The following is a 16,509-nucleotide window of genomic DNA, read 5'->3' as shown; positions in this document are numbered from 1 at the left end:
GCCCCAAAGTGCCCATCCGACACTTGACATAAACTCTTGGATGGCTTATTAGCCTCAGCGCCACATTTCCCCCTTCTGATAAAAGGTAAAATTCCCAAGGTAAAATTCCATCTTAGCCGGGAGAAACAAGGCAACTTTCACATCTTATTTTGACAGAAGTGAACTGCATTTTGTAAGGAAGGTAAAACTGTGGAAGGAAATTCAAAAGGCAAAATGCTGCACACTTTGGCAACCTATGTGTCAGGAGAACCTGTGGGAGTTGGGAGTCCAACAGTTTTGGTAGAGTCACAGGTTCCCCATCTATGCACTGGAGAACAAAATGAAAACTACGCTGTCCATAATGTTAGAACTAGGATGGGCAATTTGTGGCCTTCTGGGTCTCATTGGACTCCAACTCCCATCAGCCCTAGCTCACATAGCCAGTGCTCATGGAGGATGGGTGCCGTAGTCCCGCAACATCTGGAGGCCCAGAGCTTGCTCATCCCTATATTAGAAGAATGCACTCTTTGCAATCACCCACCAGCCCCTTCACAAAAGGAAAAATGATATCACCACCTTCAGCCAAACCATTCCCCGCCACCAAAACCACCCCGGCTGCAATTCGGCAATTTCTTTCCTCACATGTTTTTATGGTGATGCCATGGCCTGATAACCACACCTATCATGTGAGCACCAGCTAACCAAAACAAGAAAGGTAAGACATTTTCTTAAGTGAAGCAAAAGTGGTGAGTCATACAATACTTACAACTCTCAGCCTGGTAGTCTGGCACAAACTGCTCATCATTGTCAGGTACCTGAGCTGAAGATAGGGTGGGGGGAAAACAGAAAGAAAGGAATTAACATCCACAAGCCAGCAAAACATCGACGTGATCCTAACTCTTAGCACTAGCCAGTGCCCAAATCGAGAAGATCATTTAGCATGAACAAAACGTCAACGTATGTACGAGAAACAACCCAAAATGAACTCCGAGTGTGGGAATTCTGCATTTGTTGTTACCGCTGAACATTTACACCCATTTTAGAAAATGGCAGTATGTACATCGGTAAATCAGGCGATGCGTTAGTTGCCAAGTACCCCCGACAGTACAACTAGTGGTAGGCAGTAGTTGCCCATCTTAGATTTATGCTTGCATCTGACCAACACTGAGGAGGTAGAACTGCATCTCTGTAGTAATAAATCAAGCTGGTACCACTAGAGAAAGTAGCAAAGGGGGGTCAAATATAATATATGCAGAAGTCCATGGAAGCGTTTTAGGCTGTTGCCTTTGAACAACTGTAGCAGTTTATGGAAAAGAGAAAAGCTACAGTGGGAGTGGGAATAGAATAGTTGCTAATAAGAGATGAAAAGAGATGCATTTCCTAGTGAATTCTATGATCCATCTAAAACATTGTTAATTGTACCAAGAACTCCAAACTGATCATTCACACTCACACACACACACACACACACAAAATTCGAGCACAAATGGGAACTTGGCTCAATGCTTCTAAAGACAGGAATATATTTTACACATTCACAATTTAGATTAGAGATTAAGAGCATCTCTGCAAAGAACCCTAAAATCAGATGCTAAGATTAGCAGGGATCCACTACGCATCTACTGGTGTGCTTAAAGGACACATGGTGCTAAATAAATGTATATTATACAGCAAAGTTTCACGTCTCCATATTCTAAGTGAGCCGCATATAACTCAAGGCTTCTCTTTATGCATAGATACTCAGAAATGAAGCCCATTGAGTTCAATCCAACTTACTTCCTAGCAAAATTAGATTTACAGCTCTGCCACCTAATCCTATGAATCTTAATTCAGAAATAAGTATTTTTTATTTATTTCCCATCTTCACCAAAAGGCTTATCGCCCAACCAGACATTCATGCTGATCAATACGGGTTACTTTGCTTTGTGATCAGAACCATCGTTGGGGTCACTTAATGAAATGCATATGGGTAAATTAATCAGCAATGAGCATTACAAGTCGTGCCCTTATTGATATTAACATACATCTAAAATCAAGATTAGTTGGGAGCTTGCTTTTAAGATACCATCAGACACTGTCATTTTCACGTCAAGCAACAGAAGTTGACACTGTTTCTTGCACGCTTTCCAATATCTATACCCATATACACATGGATAGCTCAGTTGGTTAGAGTGTGGTGCTGATAACGCCAGCAAGATTTCAGGTTCAGTCCCGCTGTGGGACAGCTGCCTATTCCTGCAGGGCAGGGGTTGGACTAGATGAACCTCGGGGTCCCTTCCAACCCTTCTATGACACACACACACACACACACACACAGAGAGAGAGAGAGAGAGAGAGAGAGAGAGAGATTTTATATGCAGTATGTCATTATGCAAAAGAGTGAGCAGAACAAAAACTTACTACTGGACCCGTCCAGCCCTAATAAATGAGGATAGTGTTACTTGCACTTTCAAACAGGCTTCCTATCTTAGCACACACAAGAGAGATGCATTTGTACCGCTCCTATTAAGGCTAACGTGAAATCATGTTGATGAGTTAAGAAGAAGAATGAATAGAGCACTACAAGATGATTTCATACAGGCAACAATAAAAAAAGTTTATTAAGGCTGTGATCCAAAGAGCTGCTTAGACTTGCGCCAACCCAGTTTTTCTTTGAATAACTGGGCCCCACATCCTAAGATGAGTTCCTTTTGAATCACCCCTGGGGTTCCAATGACAGATTGCCGAACAGCACAATGACTTCTCTGAGAGCAAGCCTTGTGTAAGGATTCCTTTGGCTCTTGGAATTAAGTTTTTTCCCTTTGTCTCAATCTAGGCCTGGTTTTTGAGATCACACCTGTCCCAACACCACTTGATCATCTTTTGATTAACCGGACATCATTAGACTCAAGGCATATCTGAGGCAAAGCCATCATTATCTATACAACTTAATTTATATAACCAAGTTAGCATCTCCTGTTTACACGCTACGGAGAAAAGGTGTCAGAATAACCACCACGCTTTTAAATGCTTCTGAGGAAGCCATGAGACCATAGAAAAAACAGCTAACAAACTGCAGTGTGGAATCCTTTCCACTGCTCTCCCTCATTCCCACAGAAGACCAACTACTATGAAGATGCCACACAGACTGGATTTTAAAAACAATTTGAATTCCATATGACAACTTAACCTTCCTTTTTGTTTCACATCAAAAGAAACCACAATGGCTTAGAACAGAAGGTGTCCTACTTTTCTTTCTTTTTTAATGAAAGCGTTTTAGTGTTACAGCAACCCTGTGAGGTAGGCTTTGGCTTATTTGGGAAAGATTTGAAGCCAGATTTCCCACATCAATGCTAAACACATAGCGACTGTACTATGCTGGTTCTCAAGGGCAAGAGAAAAAGCACAAGTTGTTTTATTCAGATCAACAGCCTATGCATTGCATATTGTAGAGGGGAAACTGACATATAAATGCAAAGTCCCCAAACTAACTTGCCACCCTTCCAGTTAAAAACTATTAAAATACATCAAATCATTTATTTAAGAGTGTATAAAAAGGATAAAACAAACTTTTTGAGCATCATAATGCATTTCAACGAAACAGCACCTATAGCTTCGGTCTCTGTGTACTGGAAGTAGGAAATATATTTAAGGCCTCCCAGGGATGAAAAGGCCAGCATTAGTTTTAAAATAGTTCTTTTAAAAGCAAAACCCCCCAAATCTATGTAAATCAGCACACACCCTTCTGTTATAGAATCCAGACACATGTAGCAAAACCTACACATGATAGCTGCAGAATGTGGTCTTTACAACCATTTGTATAGAAGTTATACTTTGCAACACACCAGTTGAGTATGTTTCCGTAGTATTACAAACAAACCAGAACCAAGCTTCATCTTCCCCTTTCAAAGGAATGAAAATCTGTAGCACAAATCCTCCATTAGCATTCATTTTTATCACTGGCTTTACATCTGCCCTGACTTTTGATGTGTCAGCTTCACAATAAAGGGGCACCCACAGTTGCCTATCACAGAAAATATACAAGGGAGGGAGGGAAACAAGCACACCCAGTTTTATAAAGACTCTGGGGGGAAAGAAGCTATTTTTATTTTAAGAAAGAACTTTACAAAACTCTGTGGAAAGGTCTGAAATGTAGCAGCTTTACCTCTCTTGGGGAATAAATTAAATCGTGACTGAGCCCCTGCTCTGACATTCTTTGCTCTTCCCTGGGTGCAAACGCTTCCCCTTGGAGATGTTCTCAATCCCATATTGATGAATACGAGCAAATATTCACCCCTCTTCTTAACAACAGAAATGAAAATGTCAATGAAATGCAGAGAAGGAATCAGAATGAGTACTAAAAGCTCATGTCCCGCAACACCACAAAACCTCCCTTTAAAACGGGGGCTGGTGACGTACATTAGTGATTTACAGCACAATCCTACATATGTCGCCTCGGAAGTTAGACCCACTGCGTTCAATGGGACACTCCCAGGTAAGTGTGTATTAAGGCCCTTACTTGTCAAGAATGCCTTCACAATATCCCCTCCTCAAATATATATATATATATATATACCTCAGCCTTGAAGGACTTACAAGTCAGACCAGCAAGCAGGCGGTTAACTTGGGCTAAAAACATGGATGCCTGAAAAGAAAAATATGACTTTGGAGTGCTGTAACTGCAGGCACATTTATATATCATTCATTTCCTCTTTTCTTGTCAATGCCGACGCTGCAATTCTGTGAGGCTGTCATAAAAGCTACAGTGGTTTTGAATACAGTGACAGTGTGTGCGGGGGGGGGGGATGGCGGCTACAGAAGGGGGGGGGGGAGGAAGAGGGCATGTCAACATAAGTGTTTGCCGAAAGCAAATAAGGAGACAGAAAAACGTTTAGATGCATGTAATGGTTACACCTTTTAAAAAAAACACTAAAAACAAAAAACCCACAATGGAGACTATCTCCCCACTCTATTTAATGAAGCAAGACTGAGGGGAAAATAAACACCAGAAGCGTTTTGAGAAGCTCAAACATGTGGCAATATTGGGAACAGCTCTGTCAGGTTCGTTCTGCATTAAGGTAATAGACAAGTTGCCACCGACTTGAGAGACCAACATCTGTTCTTTGGTTAAGACTGATCGTTGCCAAATGCTTCTCCTCCCCACACAAATTCTCACCGTTTCCCACAGGCAGAAGTCAAGGCAACACCGCATTAAGATAGATCTTTCAGGGGAGCTTTCTTGGTTTGGATGGGGTTCCCCCCCCCCCCACTTCCCTAGAAATTGCTCGCTTATTTAAAAATCATGAGCTCCTTTCAGCCCAATCTCCTACATAGGATGTTTTGCATTATGATGAGTCCAACCTGAGCTTAATGGGACGGGCACAGGTGTGCACAAGACCGTGCAGCTTGATCACTTGGCATTTTAAAGCCCAGTAGTTGTCGCCCGACCTGTGGAACACCCTCCCATCAGAGGTCAAGGAAATAAACAACTTTGACTTTTAGAAGAATCTGAAGGCAGCCCTGTTTAGGGAAGTTTTTAATGTTTGGCGTCTTGTTGTGTTTTGATTTGTTGAAAGCTGCCTAGAGCGGCTGGGGCAACCCACTCAAATCGGCGACATATAAATAACAAATTGTTGTTGCTATTATTATTGCAAGTACTGAAATGAACCTCAGACCCCCTTTTTAATAAGGAGAAGAAGAAATCTGAACATCGTTAGCTGGAGCAGGGTGAGGAGAGGAGAGACAGCAGCATTTTAGCGCATGAAGCAAGCCAGAAGCAGGCTGCAAAAGAAAAGCCAAAAGCCGAGGATCACTTTACTTTATTCTCTTGGAAAGTATACAGGGGGGGGGGGGAAGTATGTGCACTGAAGGGAAGGAGGGGGAGAAGAGGATGGAAAACTAGGCACCAGCCCATACAAAAAAAAGAAGCTGCTATTTAATTAAAACCAGCTCTACCCACTGTAACAATGACCTGGAGCCAAACAAGGCAGAAGACGTAGGAGTCATTCTTTCTGCCAGTGAATGAGACAGCTGATCTCCTAAGCAATTCTTCAAGACAAGCAGTCAAAACTGGAGCGCTGCCTCCATTCACAAAAAACAGAATCCAGCAAGAAACATCTGGCTTCAACCACAATCTTTTCTTGTCACACCCCGGTAGGGGGGAAAAAATAGAAGTAAAAGAGAGAGAGAGAGAAAACAGAGTAAACTTGAACTTTTTACATAAACACATCCATTTCCCTGCTTCGTCTCACATACGGCACAGGCTCCACAAGGACAGGCAAACTTAATATAAATGGGAAGTCAAGGAAAAAACTAAAAAGGTGCTGTCTGAAGGAAGAGGGTTATAGGACATACATAGGAGGAGAGGGGTTGGAAAAGAGAGGAGCAGATAAAGTGGATTAGAGGGGTGGATTAGAGGAGAGACTCCTATTTCTATCCCCTTGCTTGCCTAAAGAACTTTCTTCAGAGTATGGTAGCACTTCCTCTCATGATATCAGTAATTTCGGGTTATGAAGGGATTAAGTATTTCCTTAAAGAAGTCTCCCACCCGCCCTGCAAAGACACCTTGGGAGAGGATATAGAACACAAACCAGGAATAAATATTAGTTTGATTATTTTGGAAGCAAGTTATTGAGTGGCTAAAATTTAGCAAATCAGTTGGACCTTGCTCTCTTCTATGTGACCAGTGAATATTCAAAAATGAACTCTACAAGAGTACAAGACCGCCTGAAGAAAGGCCAGGGCATTTTTGCATCTTCTGGATAAAATTGTGAACAGTGCTGAAGGTTTTGTGCAAACAACTTTTAAGAACCCACACCTTTGCTTGAAATATGAACAGTGTATAAAATTTGAGGCGATTTAAAAAGTGTGGCTCAGACTTAACATAAAGTTATAAGCATTTTAAAAACAGCCCCTGAAGGTTGTGAAGCTGGTGAACTGCAAGCTAGAAATCCTCAATGGCACAAAATACCGTAGTTCACTGATCCTCATAAAGCCAATTTGGAGCATCATTTGTGACACTTAAAAGCTTACCCCCCACCCCCCCAACTTCAGGAAGCTGCTGTTTCCGAAGTCCACCTCTGTCCCCAAACAAAGAATAATCATGTGTGCTAGATTTCAGTATCATTTTTCAAATACTTCTAGACTTTTACTGTACTGGGTTCGTTCCAAATTCCCATTGATTTCTCGACATTATTTCCTTCATGGGATTATGTGGTCTTAAAAAGAAAGAGAAGACATTTTTTTATGAAGCACTGGACTAACAACTGCAGAGCAAGATCCTTAAACTTAAGGCTGCAATCCTATATCCAATTAACATGGAGCAAGTCCCACTGAAGTCAGTGAGACTCTCCTTTGAGTGAACAAGTATACAATTGCAGTTACAAAGTTATTTCAACTCTCTTGACTGGGACAGGCGGGGTGGAGATGGAAGTTGGACTGATTTACACCACCTTAAAAAAAACAATGTTGCACATTTTGCATTGCTATTGCAATGAGAATTTGAGTGTTATGGGAGAGGGCACTGACTTCTACTGGGAACTTTCAGTTTCCTTTTAAAGAGAGAGAGGCAATAGTCAAAGCTGACAAGGGTACTCATAATATACAGGTGTTGACAGTCGAAAGTGACCTGATGCATAGCCTTTTTTAAAAAGTTTACTCACCAAAGCTGACCAATATTCAGTAGGACCAATATATTTTAAAGAAATCAAGACCTTATTACCTGGGCGCCGCCTTGTAGAGAGAAGCAATTCCTTCACCTACCCTTCTGATTAACAGATTAGCCTACATAAAAATTCCAGATGACACTTTGCCAAATCAATACTAATGTTAACAGAAAGAGGAGCTTAATAGTCCCTCCTATAATATTTACATTATGGTTATTCCATTCATCTTTTTAAAAAATGTTTTCAAGAAGGATTTAAAAGCATACTTCCCTTTTAGCTTATTTTTCTTTCAACCACAAAAGTGTTTCCAACACAACACAGCAGGCTTTCAGCACCAGTTACTTCCCCCCTTTTTCTTTTTCTTCTTCTTTGTTGTTGTTGTTACAGAACAAACAGCTGGAGCTTCCCATAATGAAAAAAATACATTACGTTCATATTTGAGCTGATTATTTCAAGTCAATAGCTAACTTTGTCAAAGCAAACTTATGCAATAGCGACAGATACGGTACAGGGCTTCTACAGTATGCTGGGTCAAGAATGGGGCTGCCATGACTTCACCCTGGGCAGCGACGGTATGGAGAGTGCAGGGGAAGAAATCACACACAGGGGTACTGAAATCCTTTTATCACCTGACAGCAAGTTCCCCCGATTTAAGGGAACTTTTACACGCGTGCATAAAAAGAGCCCAAGTAGTATTTCACTATGAGGAGACGATATTAATGTTTGACTAAACGAGGAAATTATTAACAGGCTTTCCTTATTATTTCTTAGTACCCTGATATCAATTGCTGATTCCAACGACTCAGCAGCACTACAAAAAAGGAACAGGAGTTTTGTTTCGTCCCCCCCCCCCCACTGAGGGGGCCAGTGATTTAATTCTGTTCCTCCCATGTGAAGCAGGAACAAATTCTGTCAAACACTCTGCAGCGTCCTTGCACTACAGGATGCCACAAATTTTTGAATGTGACATTCTGGGTTTGGCACAGTGTACACATCACACAACAGCGACAAAATAAGATGGCCTGCTTCCATTCACCACTTTGAATTATATTCTTCCTCCAATACATATGTAAATCCCATTGTTACCAATGGCACTTTTTTGTGCCTACACTGAAAAGAGAATAGACTGTTTATGATTACTCATTTTAAGCAACATTCTCTGCAGAAGAATAGGGATGCTGATAAATATGCAGCTGAAGCGTCTCAACTATTAAGGGCAATTCTTTCTCATCCCCACCCCCTCAATCCTTCATATCCACAGAGTTAAGTATGTTGCAGTGCAATAGAGAGGAGGGTTTTTTTCCCCTGACCTGGTTACTACCCAGTGGGAGTTCCGAACTCATAGGAGAATCTTGTCAATTGCTATTGCTCCAAGTTTTTTAAAAGAAAAAAAGTGGGAGGGAGGGAGAGAGAGAATCAAAATGTCACGGTCACTTTCCTGGCCACAGAGCTTCATGAAAATAATTATGTGAACATGTAGCAAGGTGGCCAATTTGGCAGGGCTGCAACTTTATAAAGAACCAGGAGGACATCAATTGACAAAATCGAGGGAAAGGTAAAAAAGAGATTAGTTTAAAGAGCTGTTTAGAGATTAAAAAGTCATCGCTGGTCAAATTGCAGTTGGGACTGCATCCCCGATGGATTGAACCTTTGCACCACATCCCATCCTTAAACCCCCTTCAGCATGCAAAAAGCAATTTAAGAAATTGTGATGGTGTAGTTTGTTTTGGGGTTTTTTTAAAAAAGGAAGTCCTCTTCTTCCAACGCACAAACACGCAAACTTTGAACTGCAGTTATTTCTAAGTAATGTGGAAGTAACTAGATCAGTGCCACCTTTAAAAGTTTATTTAGTGGTTGAATCAGTTCACAATATATACATATTTCTGTGCAGTCCTTCTTTTCAAGTAGCATATTTCAGTAATACTATCTTATTTTACTTAGCTTCACTAAAACTACAAGCCTACACATGTCTACTCAAGAAATAAGTGTCACCGAGTTTCCTGGCTTACTCCCAGGAAAGCGGATATGGGATACATGTCTACCAAGAAGATAGTCTCATTGTCTTCCATTGGGCTGGATCCAAGTGCACAGGATTGCAGTTTAAATTCTCAATTCACCAGCATGGATGTGTACACATACAAATTGATGACTGGTTTCAAATCCTTTCTTCCTGAACATAACAGGCAACAGAAACTTTCTTATGGAAGGTATGAAAATACTCTATCACTTTTCAAAAACAGTGATTCAACAGCAAGAATACTGACTCCAATAATAATTTCTCGCATGACTGCCAATACCTAGGTACTATCAACTTAGCCCAAATCCAACATAGATTCAAACAAACTGTAATTAAAATTTAAAAAAAAACTTGCATCACTCTGTTGGGAATTAAGAGCCTCATTCCAGCTTTTGCAGTTTTGATAATGTTCTGGTTTATTAAGCTGAGTAAGAAGTTGTTCAGAGATGTTTAGTAAAGTTACCTTAACATAATGAGTCACTGTTGCATTTTAAGGGGGATTTCAGTGAGCAGGTCCTATTTCAAGTGCTCTTCCAATTTAAAGTTTAACCATCTCTTATGTATACAAGGCACCTGGTTTCTCCATAACTAATGCTGGATATAAAAAGCATAACTAAGATAAAAGATTAGAAAAAAGGACGGAAAAGCTTACGCTATATATGTACTAACAACTTGGCAAAACTATATGGAGAAATATCAAAAAGCTAGTCAGTCTATATACCATTACAGCATTTCCTCCTTTAAGCAATCACATTCAACCCTCCCTTCTGGTTCTCCCCTCCGAAAGAAACAGAATGTCCATTCAAACAAACAATAATGCACATTCAGCAAGAGATTTAAAAAATATAAAAATAAAACCCTGAATTCTCAATGTGTACAAGCAAGTCAGAATATATGTACAGTACTAGTTACATCCGAATGAGATGGGATGTTTCTAGTTAAAGGTAATATATATTAAAAAGAATGCAAGATAATCTATATTGAGTCATCTTCATGGTGCAAATAAACAGGATTTAAAATAGCCGAATGCGTCACAGAAAACAGCATCAAAATATAACTCAGCTAGAAACAACTTCCCTTGCCTGTGCAAAACTTCTAACATCTCATTCTGTTCAAGTCAAAAATTCACAGCTATTCAACTTCAGTATTACAACTTATTTTCTTTAAAACTGTCAGCAGTGCTGCAGCAAAGGCATCAGATTTCAAATGATCACAAATAAAAGAAACAAGGGGGGGAGGAAACACAGTTTCTCTTTTTAAAAGAAAAAAAAGGATTGCAAAATAACAAAAAACATATAAACCGCATTGCCCCTTCAGCATTTCGATACACACCTAATGTTCTGTGTTGTGAGCAAGGTGGGAAGAAGACACTTGCACCTAAATCTTGAAGCATCCCGTCCTGATGAACCCAGAGAAACTATATTCTGCCATCAGAAAAGTACTTCCACCAGAAGACCAAACAATTGTATGCACTGCTCTAAAGGAAAGAGCAAGCCCAGATCTGGCTGTATGCAGTCTCTTGAGGTACAATAATATAAACCTGATCAATTGCAATTAAAATCTGAACAGAGGCTTGGAACTTGAAGTCTTGGAGCATTAGTTCTTGCCAAAAGCAGATGTGATTGTGAGCTGGAAGCAATTTCTCCTGGTAATTTGTGATGACATTGGGTAGAGCAGCCCCAGAGTCCCTAAAGACAAACTCATCAGAGGCTCTAATGTATGCATGACACATGAGGTGGCTTTTTTAGAGCTCAATTAATTGGGCTGAACATTAAGACAGCAAGTTCAGGACTTTTTCCTCCCCCCCCTCCCGCTCTACCAACCCACCCTCCCCTTTTTTCATCCAGAGTTGTTTTTTCCCTTTTTCATTTTTTTGCAAAAGGACTTTCTCCCCTTACCTTCTGCAAGCCATGTCTCCTGTAATTGGCTCAGATCTTGAAACAGTTCTAGGAAAAGAGGAAGAGATGGATAAAGGACCTTTCAATTTATACATAAAGTGCTTGCATGTACTTCACTCCCCAACCCCAACCCCTGTTAAAGACAAATACTTGTTAATTCTATTCTATCTCATTTTGGCTAGATTCAAACTGGAAATACCCCCATCGTGCTGCATTATTATGATTTCGATTAGACAAAAAAAATATGTAACTGAGCGCTTTCATTTCACTATCAACCCAGGCAATAATAATCAGTACCCTTTTCAGCTAACTTGCACACATGGCACAGCATGTCTGTTTCCCCGGCACACTTATTTCTGAGTGAGTCCTGCTGAGGTCAGTGGGGCTTATTTCTGAGTAGACACACATAGGATTGCACTGTTAGTCACTCAAAAGACAAATGCCCAGCATGACTGTGCATGTTTGTACAGAAGTAAGTCCCACTGGTTTCACTGGGACTTACTCCTAGGTAACCAAGCACAGTGTCCTAGCCTCATTTTCATTTAAAATACTCTTGTTTCTCCTTAAAACAATTGAAGACCTGTTCCATAAAGCTTTGCACGAACAGCTGCGGTGATTTGCACCCGGGTTGGATATGAAGCACTATTTTTCCCCCTTTTTAATGTCAGAGTAAAGCAAGGGCTCCAGGTTTCTTATTATACTACACACTCAAATCCAAACCTGAGCAGAATTTGAACCCAATATCTGCATTTTCCGGACTCAAGTCATTCTGGTTTACATTTAGTTACTTGCAGGACTGCAGCAGTCCTCAGTTTGGAAAACTGATTCAGAATGATCAAAAGGTTCTTATTTGAGAGAGAGAGAGAGAGTTTTAACAGAATATTTGCAAATACTTAACCACTGCCCAGTTCCTACAGATCAGTCTTTGCAGGTGGATGTTGAATGCTTGTGAAGTTTGTTGGCTAAAACCAAGCTTGGGGGAGAAAGTTGCAAGTGTCCAGATGGTGTGGACATTGTGAAGGTTTTTAAATGAAATTCTTAGGGCACCCAACTTCACAAAAGGCTGCAGCGCCTCGCTTACAGTGTGAGAAAAAGTTGTGTGGGTCTCCATATACCCACCTCGCCCAAGGGATTGTCATCACACAGAACAATCTGTACAAGAAATGCCACTGCAGAACAGCTGATCACTGCATGCGCAGGAATCTCCTTCCTGGCCGAAACAACCTGAAATAGGATTGCAGTGACACTGCTATGAACTTCTAAGAAGTTAGCTTTGGGGGACTTGCTGGTATGAGCTGTTTTTTGAGGTTAAGGTATAAGCTACCCATTTCCCTCTTTGTGTTTCATGGTATTGTCAATGCTACTGGCCAAATTAAGAGAGCAGGATGCTAAGAGTAGCTCATGCCATGGAGGGTGGGGTATAAATAAAATGTATTATTATTATTTATTATTTTAATAGTGCCACAGATCCTTTTGCCCTGTTATCACCGATGTGGACAACACCCTGGTTGGGCAGGTGGTCTACGTCACGAGTTCGATATCTCTCCAAAGAGCAATAGGGTCAAACTTTCTTGCGATGGGGAGCCAGCGAGGCCTCCAAGCAAAGGTGCCGCACACACGCTTCTAGGGTCCATCATGTCACTCCTCGCCTAATTCTCACCTCAGGTGTATGACATTATTTATGTCCCTTCTGTGCAGCAATACCTAACACAGAGAAGGGTGACTCATGGAGAGATACAGCAGCTTAGCGGTGAATTGCTTTTGTCATCTTGTGTCACATCATTAAATGTGGTTTTCTTGTCTCATTTCTATAAATAGAGGTAGACAAGAATCCCAGCTTGGGGAGGTGGGGGAGAATAAAAACAACAAAATATTTAGGAAAAAAACACCATAGGGCAACATGTTGTCAAGAGTGGCATGGCGGGGGGGTGGGGTGGGGGAGCCAATACAATTTATTCACCCTCCCTCCCCCAGCACAAATCCTCACCTTCTGAGTCATGAGCCAGATCTCTGTTAATGAATTTTCTTTTCCTGACATTTGTTGGTCGCTCATTACAGTTTCTCCCACAGGGATTCTACAAATAGAAAAGATTGGTTACTTTGAAAGAATAAAGAAAAGAAAAGGGGGGGGAGAGAAGGAGAGGCAACACGACAACTCACATTGGCAGTATATGTAAAAAAATATTAAGAGCTGAAAGAGATAGGTGGTAAAACTGTTTAAAAATGGCTCGAAAGCTAAATTGCAAACTAGAATTTTGTGATCGGATCACCATCGTTCTTCTTCTTCAGGGGAATATTTTATGTCTCAACCCACCTACTCAAAACACACATCTGTACAGAGAAACACTGCATTAAGTATATGACATATTTTTAGAAATTACAACTCTAACACCTACATAAAAGTTTTTTTTTTTTAATGTCAACCATTCACTAAAGCTAGTTGGGAGACGAGGGAGCTGATAACAAGAGGCTGCTTTGTTTTCAAGGCTTATTTGTCATCAAAGTCCCTTTTTTAAAAAAAAATGGACAGGTTTTTTTTAAAAATGTAAGTTTGTTCCATCTGGCAGGATCAGACCTTGCTGCTTTTATCTTCTTCCACTAATACGGGGCGGGCAGGCGGGGGGTGGTGGTTTTGTTTTTATCCAGTCTGAGGTGGTCTTTCGAAGAAAAAAAACAGAATATATCGAAATAAAAGTCTACCTCACAGAAACGGCACAGGAATCCTCCTCTCACTGCAAATATATATATATATATTTCCTCTGAAAAGCTTTTCCTCCCCCCTCCCCTTTATTCCCCCCTGACCCCCAAGAAATCCAAGTTTAAACAACTTTGGAACTGATCACTCACATTGGTGACCATGTAAGGCACTTGCTGGTCATAAAATCCATCCATTCTGCAGACTTTTGCCGAGTATTTTTTGTTGCTGTTGTTATTGTGATTATTTTCTGGACATTGGACTTAAAAGAGGCTTTCTCCAGATGTAGTCTTCCAGCAGCCTAAAAACAAGAACACAAAATGGCTTTTAGATTTATTTTTTTCAAAAAAAACAACACACGCACACACTCATGAATGAACCGCTTGAATTTGCATAGCTAATGATCCTCCCAGAGTCCCATTCATAAAAAACACACACACATCCCTCCCTCCCTCTCTCGCTCTCTGCGCTGCCTTCTGCTGGGTTACAAGCAAGAGCCGGAAAAAGGCAGCCAGAAAGAAGGAAAGGACTTTTTAATACAAGAAATCAAATGGAGAAGGAAAGCTGTTTATTGGCATGCCCGCTTCGTCCCTTGGAGCGCGCTGGGGGGAAAATTAGCCCCGCTCATTCGTAAACGTGTGCAGAACTAGCAATGGCGCACGACAAAACTCGCGTTGCACCTAACGGAGAGAGAGAGAGAGAGAGAGAGAGAGAGAGAGAGAGAGAGAGAGAGAAGGCTGAGCTACCTTTCTTTCTTTTTTTTCTTTTTTTGCAAACCACAACCACGTAATCAGCCGAAGCTACGAACAACAAAGTTGCTGCAAAGACCCACCTGAAGGTACCGCCGGACGATCGGCTGCGCGCACACGCACGCCCCCAAAGAAGTCCCTCCAAATTTAATTAAAAAAAACATTAATTATTTCCCAGCACTTTCCCCTTGGAAGCGAAAAGCGCCACTGACAGGGTTTCTTATTCGGTGGTTTTTCCTCTATTTCTCCTCCAGGGGCCTCCAATCCAAACTGATGGATCTCCGCATCCCATTGGCTCTCCGCGTCTTTCACAGGATCAGATTTCTGCCTGTCACTCAGACTGCCTCTCACCCCCTCAGGGAAAAAGGGAAAAGACGGATCCTCCCGGATTTCGGCAGGGGATTCGACGGGTCGTTTACTTCGTCATTTGATCGTGTGTGTATGTATATATATATATATATTTTTTTAAAAAGATAGGTCCTCCAAAATAAACTCTCCTTTACGCAAAGGATCTGTGCGAATCTCGGATTCACAGCACCTCTTCTAGACAGACCTGGGGCCCCCAGATCCGGTAATTTTGCGCCCCCGACCCCAGCACGAAATGATTCTGTTAAGCAACTTGGAGGGACCCGCCCCCCCACCAACCCACAGTGCCAGCAATTGCACGCACTAAATGTAACAAGTGCGATTTGTTTTGTGTGTTTATCATCAATTGTGTGTCCAGATACAACCCCAGCCGGTGGCCGGATTCTGGCCTGTTATGTACTGAGTTGAATAGGATCCAAACTGTAGCAGTCTGATTGGTCCTAGAACAATAGGATCCAAAAGGCAGCAGTCTGATTGGTCCTAGAACAATAGGATTCAGAATGCAGCAGTCTGATTGGTCCTAGAACAATGCAGCAGTATGATTGGTTGGCAGGAACCACCCAATCATGCTCCAGATAGAAGTGAATCCACAACCTGATTGGCTTACAGTTGAATTCCGGAATTAGCCAATCATGTGCAGCCCATTGTGTAAATAATGTATATAAAGCAGATACTTTGAGAGGACATTCATTCATTCCTCCTCACCACTATGAGCTGAATAAAGAGCATGAAATCACTTTGCGACTCTGAGTATATTTCATGGCCCAAAGCTCTCCACCAGGTCCGCAGCCTAATATGAAGAACTTGCTTGTGGGGGAGACAAGTCGAATGCCAGCTGATTTCCTACTTTAGAGCAGACTGCAAAGGCCGTTGCACACAAGCAATAATAATAATAATAATGTGAAATTAATGTGAAATTAACATTGTAGTTGGGTTTAGGATTGTTTCACCAGCGTGTCGTAGGAACATAGGAAGCTGCCTCATATTCCAAGACAGACCACTGGCCCATCTAGCTTAGTATTACCAACACTGACTGGCAACAGCTCTCTGGCAGGGGACATTCCCAGCCCTCTTTGGTGTTGCAAGGTTTTGGACTCGGGCCCTTCTGCATGATGCTTCCCCGTCTACTTTCTGGAACTATCAATAATAGGCAGGCAACTTT

At 41.4% G+C, this 16,509-nt stretch overlaps 1 protein-coding gene and 1 long non-coding RNA gene across 7 annotated transcripts in view; one reads left to right on the top strand and one right to left on the bottom strand.

The window, feature by feature from the left end:
• ETV1 (ETS variant transcription factor 1) overlaps nucleotides 1–15,219 on the bottom strand; it is a 92,172-nt gene extending 76,953 nt beyond the window's left edge. Inside the window, exons 1-5 of one of the 6 annotated variants that reach the window (XM_083578775.1) lie at nucleotides 15,065–15,219; nucleotides 14,385–14,533; nucleotides 13,525–13,612; nucleotides 11,538–11,585; nucleotides 746–799 (exon numbers count right to left, since the gene is read on the bottom strand). In XM_083578775.1, the coding sequence (XP_083434901.1) occupies nucleotides 746–799; nucleotides 11,538–11,585; nucleotides 13,525–13,612; nucleotides 14,385–14,429 (235 nt within the window). In that variant the 5' untranslated portion in view covers nucleotides 14,430–14,533; nucleotides 15,065–15,219. Of the gene's footprint in view, nucleotides 1–745; nucleotides 800–10,971; nucleotides 11,381–11,537; nucleotides 11,586–11,834; nucleotides 11,939–13,524; nucleotides 13,613–14,384; nucleotides 14,534–15,064 lie in introns of those variants that run through there. The other 5 variants (XM_083578776.1, XM_083578777.1, XM_083578779.1 and 2 more) reach the window with 5 other exon arrangements.
• LOC310745874 lies at nucleotides 14,922–15,433 on the top strand. The gene is made up of 2 exons (XR_014540414.1): nucleotides 14,922–15,070; nucleotides 15,236–15,433. It is a non-coding gene; the product is annotated as an uncharacterized lncRNA (long non-coding RNA).
• The last annotated feature ends 1,076 nt before the right edge of the window (nucleotides 15,434–16,509 follow it).

The sequence above is a fragment of the Podarcis filfolensis genome (genome assembly GCF_964270895.1).
Source record: "Podarcis filfolensis genome assembly, chromosome: 12".
NCBI lineage: Eukaryota > Metazoa > Chordata > Lepidosauria > Squamata > Lacertidae > Podarcis > Podarcis filfolensis.
The sequence above is the reverse complement of the archived record's forward strand: the minus strand, read 5'-3'. Positions and strand labels throughout refer to the sequence as shown.